The sequence below is a fragment of the Spermophilus citellus genome (assembly GCF_964194105.1).
Source record: "Spermophilus citellus genome assembly, chromosome: 2".
Classification (NCBI taxonomy): Eukaryota; Metazoa; Chordata; class Mammalia; order Rodentia; family Sciuridae; genus Spermophilus; species Spermophilus citellus.
This window is the reverse complement of record NC_138183.1, coordinates 23,440,656-23,457,913: the sequence shown is the minus strand read 5'-3', so window position 1 is coordinate 23,457,913 and position 17,258 is coordinate 23,440,656. Positions and strand designations below refer to the sequence as shown.

The 17,258-nt window shown below is 39.2% G+C and overlaps 1 protein-coding gene and 1 long non-coding RNA gene across 5 annotated transcripts in view; one reads left to right on the top strand and one right to left on the bottom strand.

Moving 5' to 3' along the window:
• The window catches only part of LOC308642952, a 1,001,730-nt gene that overhangs the window by 126,305 nt on the left and 858,167 nt on the right, over window positions 1-17,258 (top strand). The window contains exon 5 of one of the 3 annotated variants that reach the window (XR_014020672.1): window positions 4,314-4,446. The exons of the other annotated variants lie outside the window; for them this stretch is intronic. This is a non-coding gene — a long non-coding RNA (uncharacterized lncRNA). Of the gene's footprint in view, window positions 1-4,313; window positions 4,447-17,258 lie in introns of those variants that run through there. 3 annotated transcript variants of the gene reach the window in all.
• SVEP1 (sushi, von Willebrand factor type A, EGF and pentraxin domain containing 1) overlaps window positions 1-17,258 on the bottom strand; it is a gene marked incomplete at its 3' end in the record, with an annotated part of 177,575 nt that overhangs the window by 42,914 nt on the left and 117,403 nt on the right. For both annotated transcript variants that reach the window (XM_081282377.1, XM_081282378.1), the window contains exons 27-36: window positions 16,398-16,573; window positions 12,358-12,482; window positions 11,268-11,391; window positions 10,275-10,445; window positions 8,894-9,067; window positions 8,351-8,470; window positions 5,504-5,680; window positions 5,174-5,258; window positions 3,946-4,137; window positions 362-529 (exon numbers count right to left, since the gene is read on the bottom strand). In XM_081282377.1, the coding sequence (XP_081138503.1) occupies window positions 362-529; window positions 3,946-4,137; window positions 5,174-5,258; window positions 5,504-5,680; window positions 8,351-8,470; window positions 8,894-9,067; window positions 10,275-10,445; window positions 11,268-11,391; window positions 12,358-12,482; window positions 16,398-16,573 (1,512 nt within the window). The remainder of the gene's footprint in view (window positions 1-361; window positions 530-3,945; window positions 4,138-5,173; window positions 5,259-5,503; window positions 5,681-8,350; window positions 8,471-8,893; window positions 9,068-10,274; window positions 10,446-11,267; window positions 11,392-12,357; window positions 12,483-16,397; window positions 16,574-17,258) is intronic.

Here is a 17,258-nt window from a genome sequence, read left to right as displayed (position 1 = left end):
TTAAACTTTATCTTTCTGTTTTCCTGAAGATATATAATCTTTATGTTGTGACTTAAAGTCTTGCCTTTGTTTTGCAGAAGATAAACACACAAATGCCTTAACTGTGCTTTTTTACGTATTTGGCTAAAGTAGAAAGATATTTTTCACTCATTGCCTATGTCTGCTATTAATTTAATACATTTAACAAGTTCCAGGAAAACACTGTTTTCACAGGAAAACATGTCTCTGCTGTCAAAAAATAAGCATAAAGCTCTCTTTGGCTGCCAGGAAATTGAATTTTGTGTCCAGGGGTCCACCCTCTGCAGCCGGGAAGTATCCCTTCCCCAGCTCTGATATTTCTTTCTTCCTAGGGTTTACTCACCCTTCTTTGCATGTATAAGTGACAGTGCTCCCAAATGTGAAATCACTCCCAGTGAAGACAGCATCTTTGATGGCAGGTGGCTCTCCACAGAAGATAAGATGACAGGTAGGTGGCCTTCTGTCCCAGCTTCCAGAAGCTGTGCATTCAATGAGGGAAGGGCCCTGTAAGCTACAAGAAACAAGGACTTGTGATAATAAAAGCAAATGTGACTCCATTTTGTTTTGTAACTCCATCCTGTAAAACAACCATGCCAAGGAGAAGGGTCATGACTGGGGCAAGATGTTCTTTTCCTTTTGCTATAGAAATCTTTAAGAACATGGAACTACCTAAAGGGGCATTGTTTCTGTAACTAGGGTAACGGGGCTCTGTTTCTGTAACTGGGGTGACTGGGCTAACTGTGATTGGTTAGGCTTCCCGCCACCTGACCCCACTCTCCCACTTCGGTAACCCGACTTGCTTGCATTGGCTAGGCCCCCTGAACACCCCTTTTGCGGTTTTCAGGCTTATAAGGAGCGCCCTTGCAATTGTTTGAGGGCTGATCAGGGGGACAGCTTTATGTTCTGGTCAGTTGCCACCGGTGTGCTTCAATAAAGGCTTGATTTGATTATACGTGAGTGGTCTGGAAGTCAGTTTATGAAACCCCGGGACGAAACTTTAACTATAACAGACTCTAGGTCACCCTTACCATTGGTTAATTATTTACTGCCATGGAGACGAGTTAGAGAGACTCACAAGAAAATGGAGGACCTTTGAGAAGTTCTTGTATATAAAAAATGGTGTGTCTTCATATTTCATTACTTGATATAAAAATAAGGGGAATTTAAACAGGCCATATACCATATAAAACAATAACCACTTGGTGCAAAGTAGAAGTTTAATGTGCTCACAGGTTGTGGTGTGGGGAACTCCAGACTTTGTGAATAGCACCTTACTTGAATGAAAAGTGTTGATAGGCTTATTAGGACCCAACTGGAAGGGAGACACCTGAGTAAACAGGTAATCAGAGTAATTGACGTCAAAGGGCACTGTCCTTGCCATAAGCCTGGGCTTTTGAACCCTGTTGCTTGGGAAGACTTCCAGCCCTCCTCTTTTAAAAACCTGGCGTCCCTGTGCCACGGATCTTCATTGTCTCATTCATTCTACTTCCTGCTTCCTTGATCTGTTTCTCTTCAGGTGCTGTTGACCACCTTCTGATCACAACCTTTCTCTATTCCTTCATTCCAAACTCAATCACTAGCCATCAAATTAAACTATCAGTATTAAGAACCAAGACCCTTGTTCTAAAATTGGAGGACCACCCAAATTGTTCTTCCTTCTCCATTTCCTGCTAACCTGTTTGTTGAGCTATTCTCTATCCCAGCTCCTTATCAGCCATCATCTCACACTGAAAATGAAAGCAGAAACTGATCCCAAAGCCCTGGAGCCAGTATATTACATATCTTGGCTTTTTGTTTCTATAAATTGCAACGTGTCTATAAGACCGGGAAGGCAGTTAGCTGTCTTCCCAGTTTTGGCCAAACTGTGATTATATTTTATTTTTCCTTTTTATATCATCTTTCTCTCTTTCATTTCTGCTGCAAGTGGTGACTGAATCCAACTACTCAGGCCCTCAGCAACCTTGGGCAACAGAACTGGTGCCTCCCTGGTAGGACTAACGCCTTCTGATGGAGTTCTTAGGAGATGGCCACTCCAAGGGCTTCACCAATGGTAGTCAGCCCTGGAAAAAGAGAAAGAAATGTTCCTGCAGCTAAGAAACTTTGTTTCAGGACCCAGCTCTTTTTTTAAGCCAGGGTTGACTGCCCTTTTACCACTTTTGATAGACTGGGAAAATGAATTTTTATGAATCTACAGGCCTCAAATTCATTCGACCCGCTAAATTCTTGAGGGCTCTGCGTGTTGACCTCATTCTTTCTTTCCCTTGTCTTCTGGGACTTTTTAGCCAATGTGGGGTTCTTGAGCCAATTTGGGTTCTTGAACTGTTAGTCTGACAAGGAAATTTGGCCTTGTTCTTAGATGGTAATAAGTATTACTTCTTGCAGTTTGTATTTTAAATTATTGCAGTTCTGTGGTAATGTACCTAAAAAAGTTCCAAGCCTGATGTCAGATAATTCTTGACATTAAATGTAAAGTGAAGAGCTTTCTACCAAAATGGTAATTCATCTTGGTCTGCATAAGGAGGACTCTAATAAACACTCTTTAAATGCGACTCTTGGACAGAACTTAATTACTTTACAGAAAAATTGGGTATTTTTTCTTGTCTGTCAAATTCTACCCAAGTACAACTCTTAATGTTTTAAGATGTTAGTTACTGCCTGTTAAACTTAATTGTGAACTCTAGGTAAGCTTAGCTTAAGAATTGTTCTTTCTAGGCCTCTTTTGTTGCACAAATTTGGTTTAAAAGTGTCTTCTGATGACAACTTATAGCCATCTATCTCTTTCTTTCCCACGTGGGAATCAGATCAGATCAATGGATAAAACAAGTCCATTGGTGACATGGGACTAGTGGTGTGGGATGGTGGGTAATCATAAAAGTTTTCAGAGAAACTCATTCAGAGATGGGGTAAGCTGTCATAATCAAAAGGGAGTCACTTGTTAACCCTACCAAAAAACAAGGTGGACCACAAGTGACAGGAGGATTCTTATGCATGACTAGCTGGCACGCAAGTCCTGCCACTAGGTGGAGCCCTATCTTCAGACTTTGGATCTTTTCATCCCATGCCCTTGAAGCAATCCACACACCAAATGCAGTAATAAACAGCCAGCCAGATGAAACCGTGCCCCAAGTCTCTCAAGACTCTGGATGGACAAGCTGGAGGGGAACTGTAATGGAATCCATTTAAATAGAAAGTCACAAATTGTTTTTCCATCTCCTTTTCCTGCTAACCTGTTTGTTAAGCTGTTTTCTTCATCCAGCTCCTATAAGCTGTCTTTGTCACACTGAAAATGAAAGCTGAAACTTCCCTCAAAGCCCTGAAGCCAACAGTTGAAAACTTCCATTGAAACATATCCCTGAGCCAGCACAGCCTGGATGAATCTAGTTACATATACTTCCTGGCTTTTTGTTCCTATAAATTACAACGTTTCTGTAGGATGCGGAAGGTGGTTTAGCTGTCACCCCAAATAAACTGTGATTAAATTCATTCTTTTTTTGTATATTGTTTCCTCTTATTTATGATGTAGGCAGGTGACTGAATCCAGTTGGTCAGGACCCCACAGCCTTTGGCCTGGGCTCCAATAACCTGACCTTGGCATACTCTTTTACAACATCTCATGCAATGTTGAGTATTAGCTAAGTAAGCTGTTTATTTAAAAAAAAATCCATCATAAAATCATTAAAACAGGTATTGTGGTATGCCTCACAGTGTTTGCTTTCTGTCTGAAGTCTGAATGCGGAAGCAACTGAACTATAACGAATTCCCAGAATCATAGACTGAATATTTCCTTGGGCTTTCCTATTAGCTAGGATTCAGGAAGCGTACACATTTGAGAATAGCCTTACATTTATAAAACATGAATAGACCTAGTGAGTAAATAATGAGCAATGGGTATGTGTGTGTGTGGGTGTGTATGAAACTGGACTTTACCTGTATCCTCTCTCGCAAGAGTACGATGCAGTAGAAAGGTAGGTAAGTCCACTCAAATTCAATTTTCCATGGTCTATGTTTTCGGGACTGGAACACTCCACCAGTTCACACACAGGGGAAGAATGACTCCAAGAACCACTAGCAAGACAGGACAATTCTTTCTCACCAGCCAAAGTGTATCCTTTATTACATCTGAAGAAGGTAGAAGAAAATTACAGAAAGTAATTTGCTTTATTTTGCATAATTTTATCTGTACCAAAAGCCTCTAAAATATATTGAAAAATTACATATATTGAAAAATTTCTCTTTTTTTTCCTATGGAAAGAATGTTTTTAAGTTCTGTTTATTTATTTATTTTTTCATTCAAGGTTGTATACTGTATATGTTCCCTGGAGGAATCTTGCTAGAGAAGAGGATAGACTCAAGAATTTGCTTGGCCTGAATGTTTTCTCTGATATAAGGAGGCTGACTCATAGTGGGTATGGAGGGAGAGCATGGGAGGATAGGGAAGAGGGGTGGGAGGGAAAGGGAGGGGGCAGGGGGTTAGCAAGGATGGTGGAATGTGATGGACATCATTATCCAAAGTACATGTATGAAGACATGAATTGAGTGTTAATATACTTTATATACAACCAGAGATATGAAAAATTTGGCATATATGTGTAATAAGAATTTTAATGCAAAAAAACAAAGTACATGTATAAAGACACGAATTGGCGTGAACATACTTTATGTACAAAGATATGAAAAATTGTGCGCTATATGTGTAATAAGAATTGTAATGCATTCCACTGTCATGTATTTAAAAAAAGAAAATCAATTAAAAAAAAAGAATTTGCTTGGCCTCCAGTTTGTGTTATGGATTAGCACATGTATAGAAATGTCTTGGTTTGAGAGTTGTGTGGACTAGTTCAGGTTCCTTATCCATCAGGTGTGGAATCAAAGCCCATTAATAGTATTCATGAGCCTAGAGTACTTTTCTGCATGGCATCCTGCATGGGGGAGCTTGGGGGCATAATAGGTTACTGCTCAAGGGATTTAAGGATGCCAAACATGACTACCTTTAGGTTATTGGATTAGATGTCTTCACACTCCACATCATTCAATTAAGTCCATATTAATTCAAAAAACATTTTCTGGGGTTATTTCCCCCCTTCCTCCCAGTGTTCTATCACTGCTGGGACCGTCATCAACAACTCTGCACACTGTTTCAATTTTAGGCACTTACCTGAATGTCACTTTACTGCCATAAGTAAATAATGACCCATCAATGCCACCATTTTCTGGAATAGCTGGTGCACCACAGGACAGAGCTAAAAGGAAGAAAATAAAAATCATGGCTTTTCTTTGTGTGTGCAAAACATCTCTGAAAGCTCAAGGGTCAGCTCTAGATTTGCTTTTGTTCTTGATGTTTGTTTTGTCATACTTGAGCATGAGCCTAATACTTGGGTATCAAGACAAATAAGACCAACCAACAGAACATAACACTGGTGACACGCCTACATCTTATCTATCTAGGATTGCCAGACACAAAAATATGGAAATTCACTTGACATACCTTCACAGTTTGGCATTAGGTGATTCCATTCTCCAGACTCCAAACACGTGATTTTTGTGACTCCCACCAGCTGATATCCTTCCTCACAGGAAAATGTGACCTCGGCGCCCACTGTATGCATCTCGCCGGAAGAGTGGCCATTTTCTGGATTTCCTGGAGCCTTACATTTTTTAGGTTCTTGAAACAAAGTTTTTTTTTGGGGGGGAATAATAAGTAGCTTTCACACAACCATACAAAGTCTCACAGCAAAAGAATTTCACTACAGTTGAGGCATACATGAAAACCTTGAGATAAAAGCTTCTCAAGGGAGATGCATAAAGGCCAGGTACACATTGGACATTAGGCCAGAAAATACATTTAATATGCATTTAAATAAGAATATTTGGAAGCAGAAAATGATTAATAAAATATATAAGGTTTATCTGGACAAAATGGTAGTTGTTTACTGGGGAAGTAGTGATGGTGTCAGAGCATGGCTCAGAGGGCTTTACCCCTCCCACCTCACTCCAACTGCACACCCAGTTTGTAAAAAGCAATTGTCTTGGTCTCAAGTGCATTGAAAGGTTGTATAACAGCAGATTCAAGGAAGTTACTAGCCTCCCTTTCCAAACAGACTGCATACCATGAGACCCTCCTATGTACAAATTAGGGGTGGGGGTCAGCCATCAGTGTAAAGCAGGGAAAATGGTTAAAGCAAGTTCAGCAATATGAGAGAATATAATACTTGAATTCTCAGAAGGGGAGGGTATACTGAGTCAATCTTCCTAAAGGTCATCTGGACAATATTAAGACAAGAATTTTACATGAAACACTCTCAGAAAGTAAATGCAATTATAAGACTGGATTTTGAGAAAATCAGGGAAAGGTAAGAACAAAGATTCATGTTCAAAGATGTATATTAAACTGTTTTTTTTTTGAAGTGGGTATCATCCGATGTTAACATACAGAGAAAAAGTAATTATGGGAAATCCATAAAGTGGATTATAAAACAAGAACTAAAATAATATTCTCAAACCTATCATGTGACTTAAAAATGTACATGAAGTCATGTTAAAAGTAACTAAATAAGTTGCTTATAGATAGCATACAGAAAAACACCGGAGGTATACATTAACAGTAAATATGTCTGCGTGGTGGGATGACAGACAATTTCACTTTTCTATTTTGTTTTAATAGTTTGCATATTCCCTCAAGGAAGTCGTATGGCCTTAGAATTAAGAATACTTGAAGACATTTTTCAACTTACATTTTATTTGACTCTACACAAATTCAGATTAAAACTCTACTTTCTGAATCCATGATAAACTCACTTACTCTACCAACCGCATGTATTTCCTTACCATTCCCATATATCTCTCTCTGCTAATGTAGTTGTTAATACATAATTTGCTACATTACTTATATTTCAGTAATAAATTATAACAACTGCCTGCAATTTGAACCCAAATTTAGAGTACTTCTCTAGAACAAACCCTGGAGTGAACTGGTTTCCAAGCTCACTGTCTGATATGTTTGCCTTTTTGTCTGTAGTATTTGCCTATTTATTCTGCTTTAATCATAGTATTTTTTTCTCCTGCTTGGCTTTGTAGTTTTAAAAGTTTTTATTAGAAGTGATGTCTCTGTCTCTTCTATTGTGTACAAGCAGTCTCCCTGAGACTTTCTTTTGGTTCCTATACTAACTCATTTTCAGTGCCATATGCCTTTGAGCAGGAAGATTTTTGAAATTTCCTGTAGTTTGAATTTTGTTTAATTTTACTCATCCTTTAAAGAGAAGAGATGTATCTAAATCAGATATTTCTATAGGCAAGTTTTCTGTCTTGTATGTTTTATTTTTAAATTTTTATTGGTGCATTATAAATAATAGTGGGATTCATTAAGCTGATTCAAACTTGCACATAACATAAATGTGACTTGTTCTTAAAGAGCACAGTGAGAGAACACAGATATTCAGCCTGTGAATAGGATGATGTGTATAAATATCCAACATTCTCTGTTTAAGATTTCCTCGCTAAACCTATTTACAATTCTATTTATATTGTCTGATGCTGACATTGTGTTTTTGTGGTTACTATTGTTTACATTTTCTCTTTCTCTGTGTGTGCATGTGTGTGTGTGTGTGTTACAATGGGAAACATGGTAATATGTCATATATAACTCCTGGGATTTTTTTCTCTGTCTCAAATTGTAGGACTATACTTTGGGGACCCATAGCCAGATGATTTGAACAGTATTTTAAATTCCTTTTTACTTCTATCTTATTATGTTCTGATAGTTACCCCTTATAGCAAATGTAGAAAGATACAAGAGATGGGCCAGTTATTACAAAATATAGAGGTATGGTCAGGCATCCAGATGTCTATTTTCTTCAGTGATAAAATTTTGTGTGACTGTGGCAGAGGGAATTGTTGATGTTAAGGATGTGATGAACAGTTTTCTTGGTTCTGATTGAGGCAGAGAGGCACTGATTCTATTCTTAAACCCATTCTATTATTCTTGAACTATGTAGACACTTCTTCAACATCCTGGTGATACATTGGATTGAGAGTACTCCAGGAGCGGGAGCAGCCTGGACCCACGTATGCATCCCTACCACGTAGCACACTGCTCATGTGTAGGCATGCATGGGCTCTCTGTTTTGTTTTTCAGAAACTGGGAAGTTGGGAGAGGCACAGTACCGATTTAAAACACCTTTAGTTGTCACTAGTGTTTTTTTTTTTTATTATTAGATTCTATCTTCTGCATCTATCTGTATGCTCTTTGAAACTATTATCTTATTTAAAATAACATAAATATATACTAGAATAAAAAATTGAAATAGGCATTTCTGGTGATACATAGATGAGTTACCTGCGCAGTTTTTACCATCTCCTGTGTATGGCGGGATACAGGAGCACACATAGGATCCATTGGTGTTCAAGCACAAGGCATGGTCACTACAATCTGACCCAACAGCACACTCATCCACATCTGAAATAAGACAGATGGCAAATATTCGAGTTGATTCACTTTTCCTATGTATCAAACATTTGTTTTCCCTTTTAAATCATTACCTATCTCTTAACATATAACACTTTATATATTTTTATGAAATTTAAATGTAATAGTCATATCACATTCCAGATACACCATGAGAGTGATTATTTCTTTAGTTTACAGGTAGGCAAATAGAAGAACAGGGATAGATATAGTCTTACTATTGAGGCTGAGAAAAATTTAAAACATTTTTGGCACCTCCCAGGACAGCTGCTTTGTAATTATGGCTTGCCCAGAGTTTCCTGGGATAAGATGAAGTTAACAAAGGCATGCCATTGGAGCCTCAGGAATTTGTGGTAGCTGTTTCTCAAGGGGATAGAATAAACCCACACCAGTAACTACCAACATTTATCTCACCAAGGCATGATGGTGAAATGCCATTCCAGCTTCCATTATCGGTACAGAACATCCTTGAATCACCCAACAAATAGTAGCCATTGTTGCACTGATAGGTTACTGTGCTGCCAGCATGGAAATCCTCAGCCGAATAAAAGCCATTCTCCAAGGGGGGAGGCACCCCACAGCTAATGCCTGGAATGTGACCAGAGAGCACACGACTATATTATGAGCACAATGCTAAAAGGACATCATATTTACATTAACCTAGTCCTATAGTATCTCAGTTGGACACAAATTTTCCATTGCACATAAACATTGGATTGAGAGTACTCCAGGAGCGGGAGCAGCCTGGATCCACATATGCATCCCTACCACGTAGCACACTGCTCATGTGTAGGCATGCAATTTATTCATTCCAAAAATAATTATGGGGGCCAGGCATGCCTGTAATTTCAGTAACTCAGGAGGCTGAAGCAAGAGGATTGCAAATTCAAGACCAGCCTCAGCAATTCAGAGGTGAGGCCTTAAGCAACTTAGTGAGACCCCGTCTATAAAACAAAAACAAAAATAAACAAACAAACAGAAAACAACAATCAAAAAACCAAAAAGACAAAAAGGGCTAGAGATCTAGTCAGAGATAGAGCATCCCTGGGTTCAATCCCCAGTACCACACACAAAAAATATAATAAATAATTATGAAGGTCTACTACATTCTCCTATGTACCAGGGTTAAAGCAGTAAACCAAAGAGATGATACTTTCGCCTTGTGGAGTTTATTGTCCAGTGAGGTAGATGGTCAAGAAGGTAAACATATGCTCTGTCAGGTGGTGATGGCTGCTGTCCCCCACCTACAATAGCAGTCTTGCCTCTATCCAACACTTTCCTTTTGTACTGCCCTACCATGATTTATTTTTCTAGCCCTTACCATTATTATTGTTTACTATAAATAAATAATTGCATATTTTCTTGCTTATTTTTCTGCCCCTCTTACTAGAAATGTAAACTCCAGAAGATCAGGGATTTTGTCCCAACTACTGCATCTTCAGAACTTAGATCAGTGCCTGGTGTAGAGTAGGTACTTTAAAGACCATTGATAAATGAATGGGTGATAAGTCAGCTTAAGAGACCTCCCTTGGTCTCCAGCCTGCATGGTCTGTGTTTTCCTCAAACCCAGTTCCTTGTACAACCTGGAGGAATTCACAGGTTGTGTCCTTGGATGTTCATCACCACGTCCCTTAAAGTGCCTGGCAGAGTTCCTCACACAAAAGAAGGACTCAGTGAATATCTGCTGTATTAGCCACTGTCAAGTATTTAGTTTTTCTCTAGAATTCCTGAAGGGTGTTTGCATAATTCCAATATTTTTTAAGAGCCACTGTAGTGATCAACGAAGACAGCTTACGTTCACAGTGAGGGAGTGGTTGTGTCCATTGTCCTTGATTCAGACAGTACTGCACAGGATTCCCGACCATCTGGAAGCCTGGGTCACAGAACAGACTGACTTTGGAACCTGGCTTTAAATCTACTGATGCAGTTCGTAGATGAGGTACTGATCCTTCTAAAGGTGGACAGTCTAAGGGCAGAGAACACAGGTGCAGAGCTGGTCAGCAACACAGCAGCAGTGCCATCAAGTCAGTGCCATCAAGTAAGATGTCCAAATCCTACTTTGTACCAACATGGAAGAGCCAGTCTACTGAGATTAGAACAAGTCACCACAGACCCTGGTCATCATCAAAGGTAACAGGAAAAATGAACTGAGTCAACAAACAATTTTCCCTCTTTCAGCTGATGTCTGTTGAATATTTTTTTGGGGGTGTTTTCTTATGTTATCTTTTTAAAATTCATTCTAATTAGTTACACCTAACAATAGAATGCTGAATATTTTTAAAGGAAAAATGACATTTTAGTAATATTAATGAAATATTCTTATAAGTTATCAAAAGTCATGAATTCTAGACCCTTTTAAGAAACTCATTTAAATATTTTTAATTTTATGACACATCTTGATTACCCAGAGTTTGACTATTGGTGAGTGGAGGCCATATTTATTATATTTCTCCAAATTTCCCAGACAGCTGCTAGGAAATATAGAACAAAACCTTCTCAAATAGGAGCACAGAACTTTGGAGGGCATTTTAGACAAAGCAACTGTATTCCTCTTCTCATCCTAATCTTATTTCGCCTTTGCCAAATTTCCTTTCCAATTAATTTGTATCTTGTTATACAGGATGTATTTCAACATTAGAAAAATCTTTTGGATGCACATAAGGTAAAGATGAATTACTAGTCAAAGAGTAGGTTGACCACTCCTTGAACAATTTGACCACTAGAGTATTCTGAATGGCCTCCGCTGGCTATTAAACTCCAGGGTAACCAAGAGACAGCCAAGTCTCACCAGAACAGAAGATGCTCTTGGGATTGATCTTCACCTTTCCCACAATTCCCGACAAGAAATCAGGCCAGGCCAATACGTTTCCTCTGCTGAGTTCCTCTGGGCAGGAAGTAGCCAGGGATTTCACCTGAAAGTTTAAAAGTACATTTTTAAATAAAGACTTACTTTCCCACGGAGACAGAGTTATTATTATTATTTTTTTTAGTCCCACGAAAACCATTCACAGATTTTTGAAAGGTAGAGGTAAAGGGAAACAGGCTTCTGCATGGTATGATTTCAGAAGCAAGAAGAAACCTCTTTTCCCTTTCTCCCATCATTCCCTCTCCAAATATTTCCCCTATTAGGCTTGTGGTTGTCTGAAAATTTCAAATCCTGTGCATGCAGTTCCTTGTCTAAAGCTTTGCAGTTTATTAAGGGGCTGCAGAGGTCCCCTGCCATTCTATGTCTTTGACCTCTGACAGAGTTGGAGAAACAGGCTTGGAGAAATTCTGCCACTATAATCGTGAATAAACATTTACCAAGCCCTAATGATAGGCCAAGCAATACCACAAACGCACACTAGGTATTTTGTTCAATACCTTCAGAACTCTGCTCTATTATAGTTCTATTTGTTGACATTTTATGGATAAGAAACTGAAGCTCAGAGAGGTGGTAAACACACTCAAAATCATCCCAGTGAATTTGTGACAGAACTGGGATTTGAACCAGGCTGTTTGACTCCAGACAGATCACTTACTTATTTGTTACTCTCTAAGGATGATATTTCACAGTCTTACGTTTCTGCACGTTTAGTCGGAGAGATTTGAAGGATTTATTCTTTACAACTCTTTCTAGTTCTGAAATTGCAAGGTTTCACAAGATACTCATTTCCAATAAAATTTTAGAATATCACCAAGCAACTAAAAAGGATAATCACTGAAAATTATTATAGATAACTTCTGCCTAACTCAGACCATAGCATCCAATGATATTGGTGATCAATTCTGGTAACCAAGAGCTCACAGTAAGATATGTCATCATTAGGCTGTTCCCATTTTTGCTGGGTTTGTACCTTTGCATCTCATTACTGTCATACACTGAAAATGGAATTGACCTGCTGTGGAGACAGAACATAGTCCCAGAGGTTGAGCTGGCTTATGGAGCCCACAAAAGATTCGGCTGGGCTGAATCCCTCGCCTTTTTTGTCTTGCTCTTGCCCAAGAACTAAGGCACCACCACCTAAAGAGAAAGAGAGAAAAACAGAGGAGAACGGGCTCGATGGTCTGTTACTTATAAAAAGCTGACTTTAGTCCTTTGAAAGTATAGTCAATATAAATGTCTGAGAGAAAACTATCGAATAGCAAGGATGGTGGAATGTGATAGACATCATTATAAAAGTACATGTATGAAGACACAAATTGGTGTCAACCTACCTTATATACAACCAGAGATGTGAAAAACTGTGCTGTATACGTGTAATAAGAATTGTAATGCCTTCTGCTGCCATTTATTTTTCAAAAAAAAAATAAAATACATAACTCAGGATCATATCATATATGATGTCTGAATTCTAATTTTTTCTCAAATATGTTCTCATTTCATGAGTTTCAATAGCTTTGCTATTTCTTATGAATGCACAAAAATCCCTTTGATTAATTAAATAGTAATTTGCTTAATTATTTCAATAGTTACTTACTACAGGAGAGTAGAGTTGTTTCCAAGTTTGATATGAAAGTAACACAGACATAAACATATTGACACATAAACATACATTCAGATGATTGATTATTTCTTTTAGATTGATTTCCTGTAGTTGAATTGATAGTAAATTAGGAGATAGGAAGTAGCAAATGAAGTGAGTTTTCTAAGACTTTTGAGGTAAATTTCTAAATTGCTTCTCAGAAAGTCTATCAATTTTCATGCCAGTCCACACTCTATACAAGTGCCCACCATGTTGAATCCTTACTAATTGTATTGTCACTGTGACATGGAATACAACAGAGACCTCAAAGTCGGTGTGTCTTAAACCAGATGCAGAGTTATTCCCTTCTCTTCTCCCTAGAATTCTTATCTCAGTTAACAGACTCTTCAGTAAACCTGGGCATCCAATTGAAGGCAGTCAGTTATTGGTATGTACTGAATTTTGTCGTTCCCCAAATTTGTATATTGAAGCACTACTCCCTGCTGTGATAGTATTTAGGAAGCAATTCTGTTTAGATGAGATTGTGAGAAGGGGACCCTATGATGGAATTGGTGCCCTTAGAGAAGGAACAACAGAGAATTTACTCTCTCTCCCTGCCATGTGGGGACACAGTGAGAGGATGGCTAGGGATAAGCCTGGTAGACAGCCCTTGCCAGAAACTGACCATGCCGGTCGGTACCCGGATCTCAGACCTACAGCTTTCAAAACTGTAAGGAAGTAAATTTGTTATTTAAGCTACTATGGCATTTGTCAACGGCAACCTGAGTAGACTGAGGGCCACGAGAACTCTGCAATGACGGACCCATTCTTCCTGCTGTGGTCAGACAACCATCTTCTCAGGCGGTTGCTATAAGAGTTTTCTAGTTTTATTTTCCTGTTATTCAATCTACTTTTCAGTCTTCCATCAGAGCTTAATTAAAAAAAAAAGACATAAAAGCTACTTTTAACCATATAAGAAATACACCTATTATAAACATATCATGAAAGAATAGAGAATAAAAATCACCTGTGATCTCACTGCCCAGAGAAGAGATGGTTGAAAACAAGAACATACTGTGTTATACACAAATAGAAACCACCATCTCACTTCACTTGCTACTTCCTATCTCCTAATTTACTGAAGGAGAAAGTATATATTCCTGGAGGGACATAAGCAAGCTCACTATAGCCAATTTCCAGGTTATATCTTAGCTTCTTTCTCCACCATATCTTCTTTTCCTTCCCTGTTCATCACCTCTATGAAATAGCTAACCTTGCCTTCTCACACAAAACCCCTTTGTGGGCTGGGGTTGTGGCTCCATGGTAGAGCACTACCTAGCATGTGGGAGGTGCTGGGTTCAATCCTCAGTACCACATAACATACATACATACATAAATAAATAAAGGTGTTGTGTCCAACTACAACTAAAAAATATTAAAAAGACAAACAAAACCCATTGTGGCTCTTTGTCTCTATGCAGAGATCCTTCCATCTGAGCCACCTCTTCCCATCCTCCTGCCCAGCCACCTCTGACTCATCCTTACGACACAGGGTAGCCAAATCCAGCAGAAGCTTATGAGGCTGCTGCTGGTGTGCTGTCTACAATATCAGGCACCAGACTCACACAGTTGTAGAAGTAGAGCTGAGAACTGTACTGGCCCTGGGAGTTTATAATTCTAAGGGAAAATACACAGACATTTTCCAGTTGAGTGTGCTTAATGAACAGTGCAAGTGTACAGATAATAGAAGAACCAAAAGAAAGGGTTCCACGAGGAAGGGCAGGGCTCAGGGAAGGCTCTCAGACTTGGACCTTGATGCGTAGTGAGAGTAATCTCATGCTGAACAAAGATATGAAGAGTCTCTAGGTAACGAAGTGAGTAAAATGCAAGAAAGAATAAAATAACACGGTGAGTCTGAGAAATACTGAGGATGTCCATTCACAACTCCTTGGTCTCTCTAGCACTTCCAGGTGCTTCTGTTTCTAAGGCACCTGCTACTTCCGTGGATGTGTACCAGCATGCCAATTTAAGATGAAAAGGCAGAGGGAGGATGAATAGGGCACAACCACCAGCCAGAGGAGTTAGATTCTAGAAATGCACTTCAACTTTCATGAGCCTCTGTCTCCTTCATCTCTTAATCTGGTAATAACTATTCCATTATCAAATTCAAAGGGTCATGGGGAAACCATTGAACAAATCTGTGTAACAGGATTCTTTGTTTAAAAAGGTAATTAGGCATGAGTAGTATTACAAAGAAGTTTTGGTTTTAATATTGGGTTCCTGTTCAAATATATTTTACAAAGAGGCAGCTGGCAATAGAATAATGTATTTTAAATTTATCAAGAGTGCTTTCACTACAATCATATTAAAATATTGCCCTACTCTTGTGATCATGTGATTTTCAAAAGCAGCTTCAGTATCGATCGACTTCCCAATACTGTCACTCTGCAATGATGTGTCTGATGTTCTAAGTTGGTCTCTATTTCCCTTCTCCTAGCTTCCAAATTAACCTTTCCAATCCATTCTTTACAAATCATCTCCACTACCTAAATCCAGCACACCTTGTGAGCTTTCTTCTCTCTCCTCTCCTCAGGAAAAAGAAAAATGTGTATGTTCCCTTCTATAGCTAGAGCTTCCTCTGGGCTGTGGTTTCTGCAGCCTCAGCACACAGAAGCTCCTCCTCCTCTCCTTTTTTTTTTAATGTTTTTGTTTGTTTGTTTTTAGTTGTAGTTGGACACAATACCTTTATTTAATTAATTAATTTATTTTCATGTGCTGCTGAGGATTGAACCCAGTGCCTTGCACATGCAAGGCGAGTGCTGTACCGCTGAGCCACAACCCCAGTCCTGGACTGGTTCTTGACAGACGCTCAGCATGAGTGGATACACTGAAGTGTCACCCATCTCCTCAACTACTCCAGCATCATTCAAGGGAGAGCTGCATTCTCCCTTGTTTTCCATTTATCCCAAGTTTGTCTCCCCAGAGAAGAGCAGAAAATGCTTTTCTACTGTGTGTTGTTTGCTGTCTGGCTAGAGATCCCTTTGCTCTTTAGGGGCTTTCCCACATGCCCTCTTGCTTCATTCTGACCATTCCAGGAACCGCCTGAGCTGCCCTTCCTTTCATTTACTGCAGCTGTCTTAAAACCCATCTGTGACTTCCCATTGATTTTGAGATGAAAACCTCAATCCTTTACCTGCTCTATAAGACTTTACATGATTTGGCCATAACCTCCTGCTCCAACCTCCTTCCTTCTTTCAGTCTGCATTCCAGACATATTAAGTTCTTTTGGGTCTTTCATTAGCTCATGCCTATTCCAGTCTGGATGGTCAAGGAGTAGTCAGTCGATAAGAGACAGAACTGTGGATCTTTGTATGAAAACAAGGGCAATACAGCTAGCAAACTTGGTACCCATTGAAGCACCACCAACCACCTCTGTAGTCTAACAGAATTCTATTCATTTTGCAAAGACATACCAGGTATCGCTGTGCCAACGGAGAGGCCAGTACCGCTGTCAGATAATTTCCCATCAATATAGACTTTCCAGGCTCCACCGGCACTTGTCCAAGTGATTGTAATATGATGCCAACTGCCGTCATTCACTGAGGGACAGTTTGTGATCTTTTCCTTGCCATTCACATAAAGGACCCAGCTGTGGAGAGAGAGATCCCAGGGAACACAGCCATTAGTCATATGTTGCAATTCTTTCTGTGGGACCATTTTCCTTTTTTCTTTGTGGGTAAAGTACTTTGTGTAAAATCATTAGGTGCTTTTTCTCCATTTGGTCATATTCCATAGAGGCAGATTTGATTTACTAATTACACTTAATTGTAGCTCTTGGAAATTTTATGTCCTTAAACACTGAGGGGTAGGAAAAAGTCCAAGAGAATCGTCCAATATGAGACAATTCACCATCTGGCTATTTTGGAGAGAGAGTCAAGAATGGAAGAAGTAAAATTTGTGCAAATGCTAGACTGATATCCTTCTGCTAGAACGTTCATTCCCTAAGACCAAAAATGCATTTCAGCTATTCTAGAGAAGGTAGGCTAGCACTACCAATATGGTCTGAATATTTATGTTCCTTCAAAATTTATACGTTGAGGACTAATCACCAATGTGATGGTACTAGGAGGAGGGGAACAAAGAGAGGTACTTATGTCACCAGGACAGGAACCTCATCAATGGCATCATTGCCCTGATAAAAGAGGTCCCAACGAACCTCCTTGATGCTTCACCATCTGGGGACACAGCAAGAACATGAACCAAAAAGCGAGTCCTCACCATTCCAATTCTGCCAGTGTCTTGATTTTGGACTTCTCAGCCTCCAGAACTGTGAT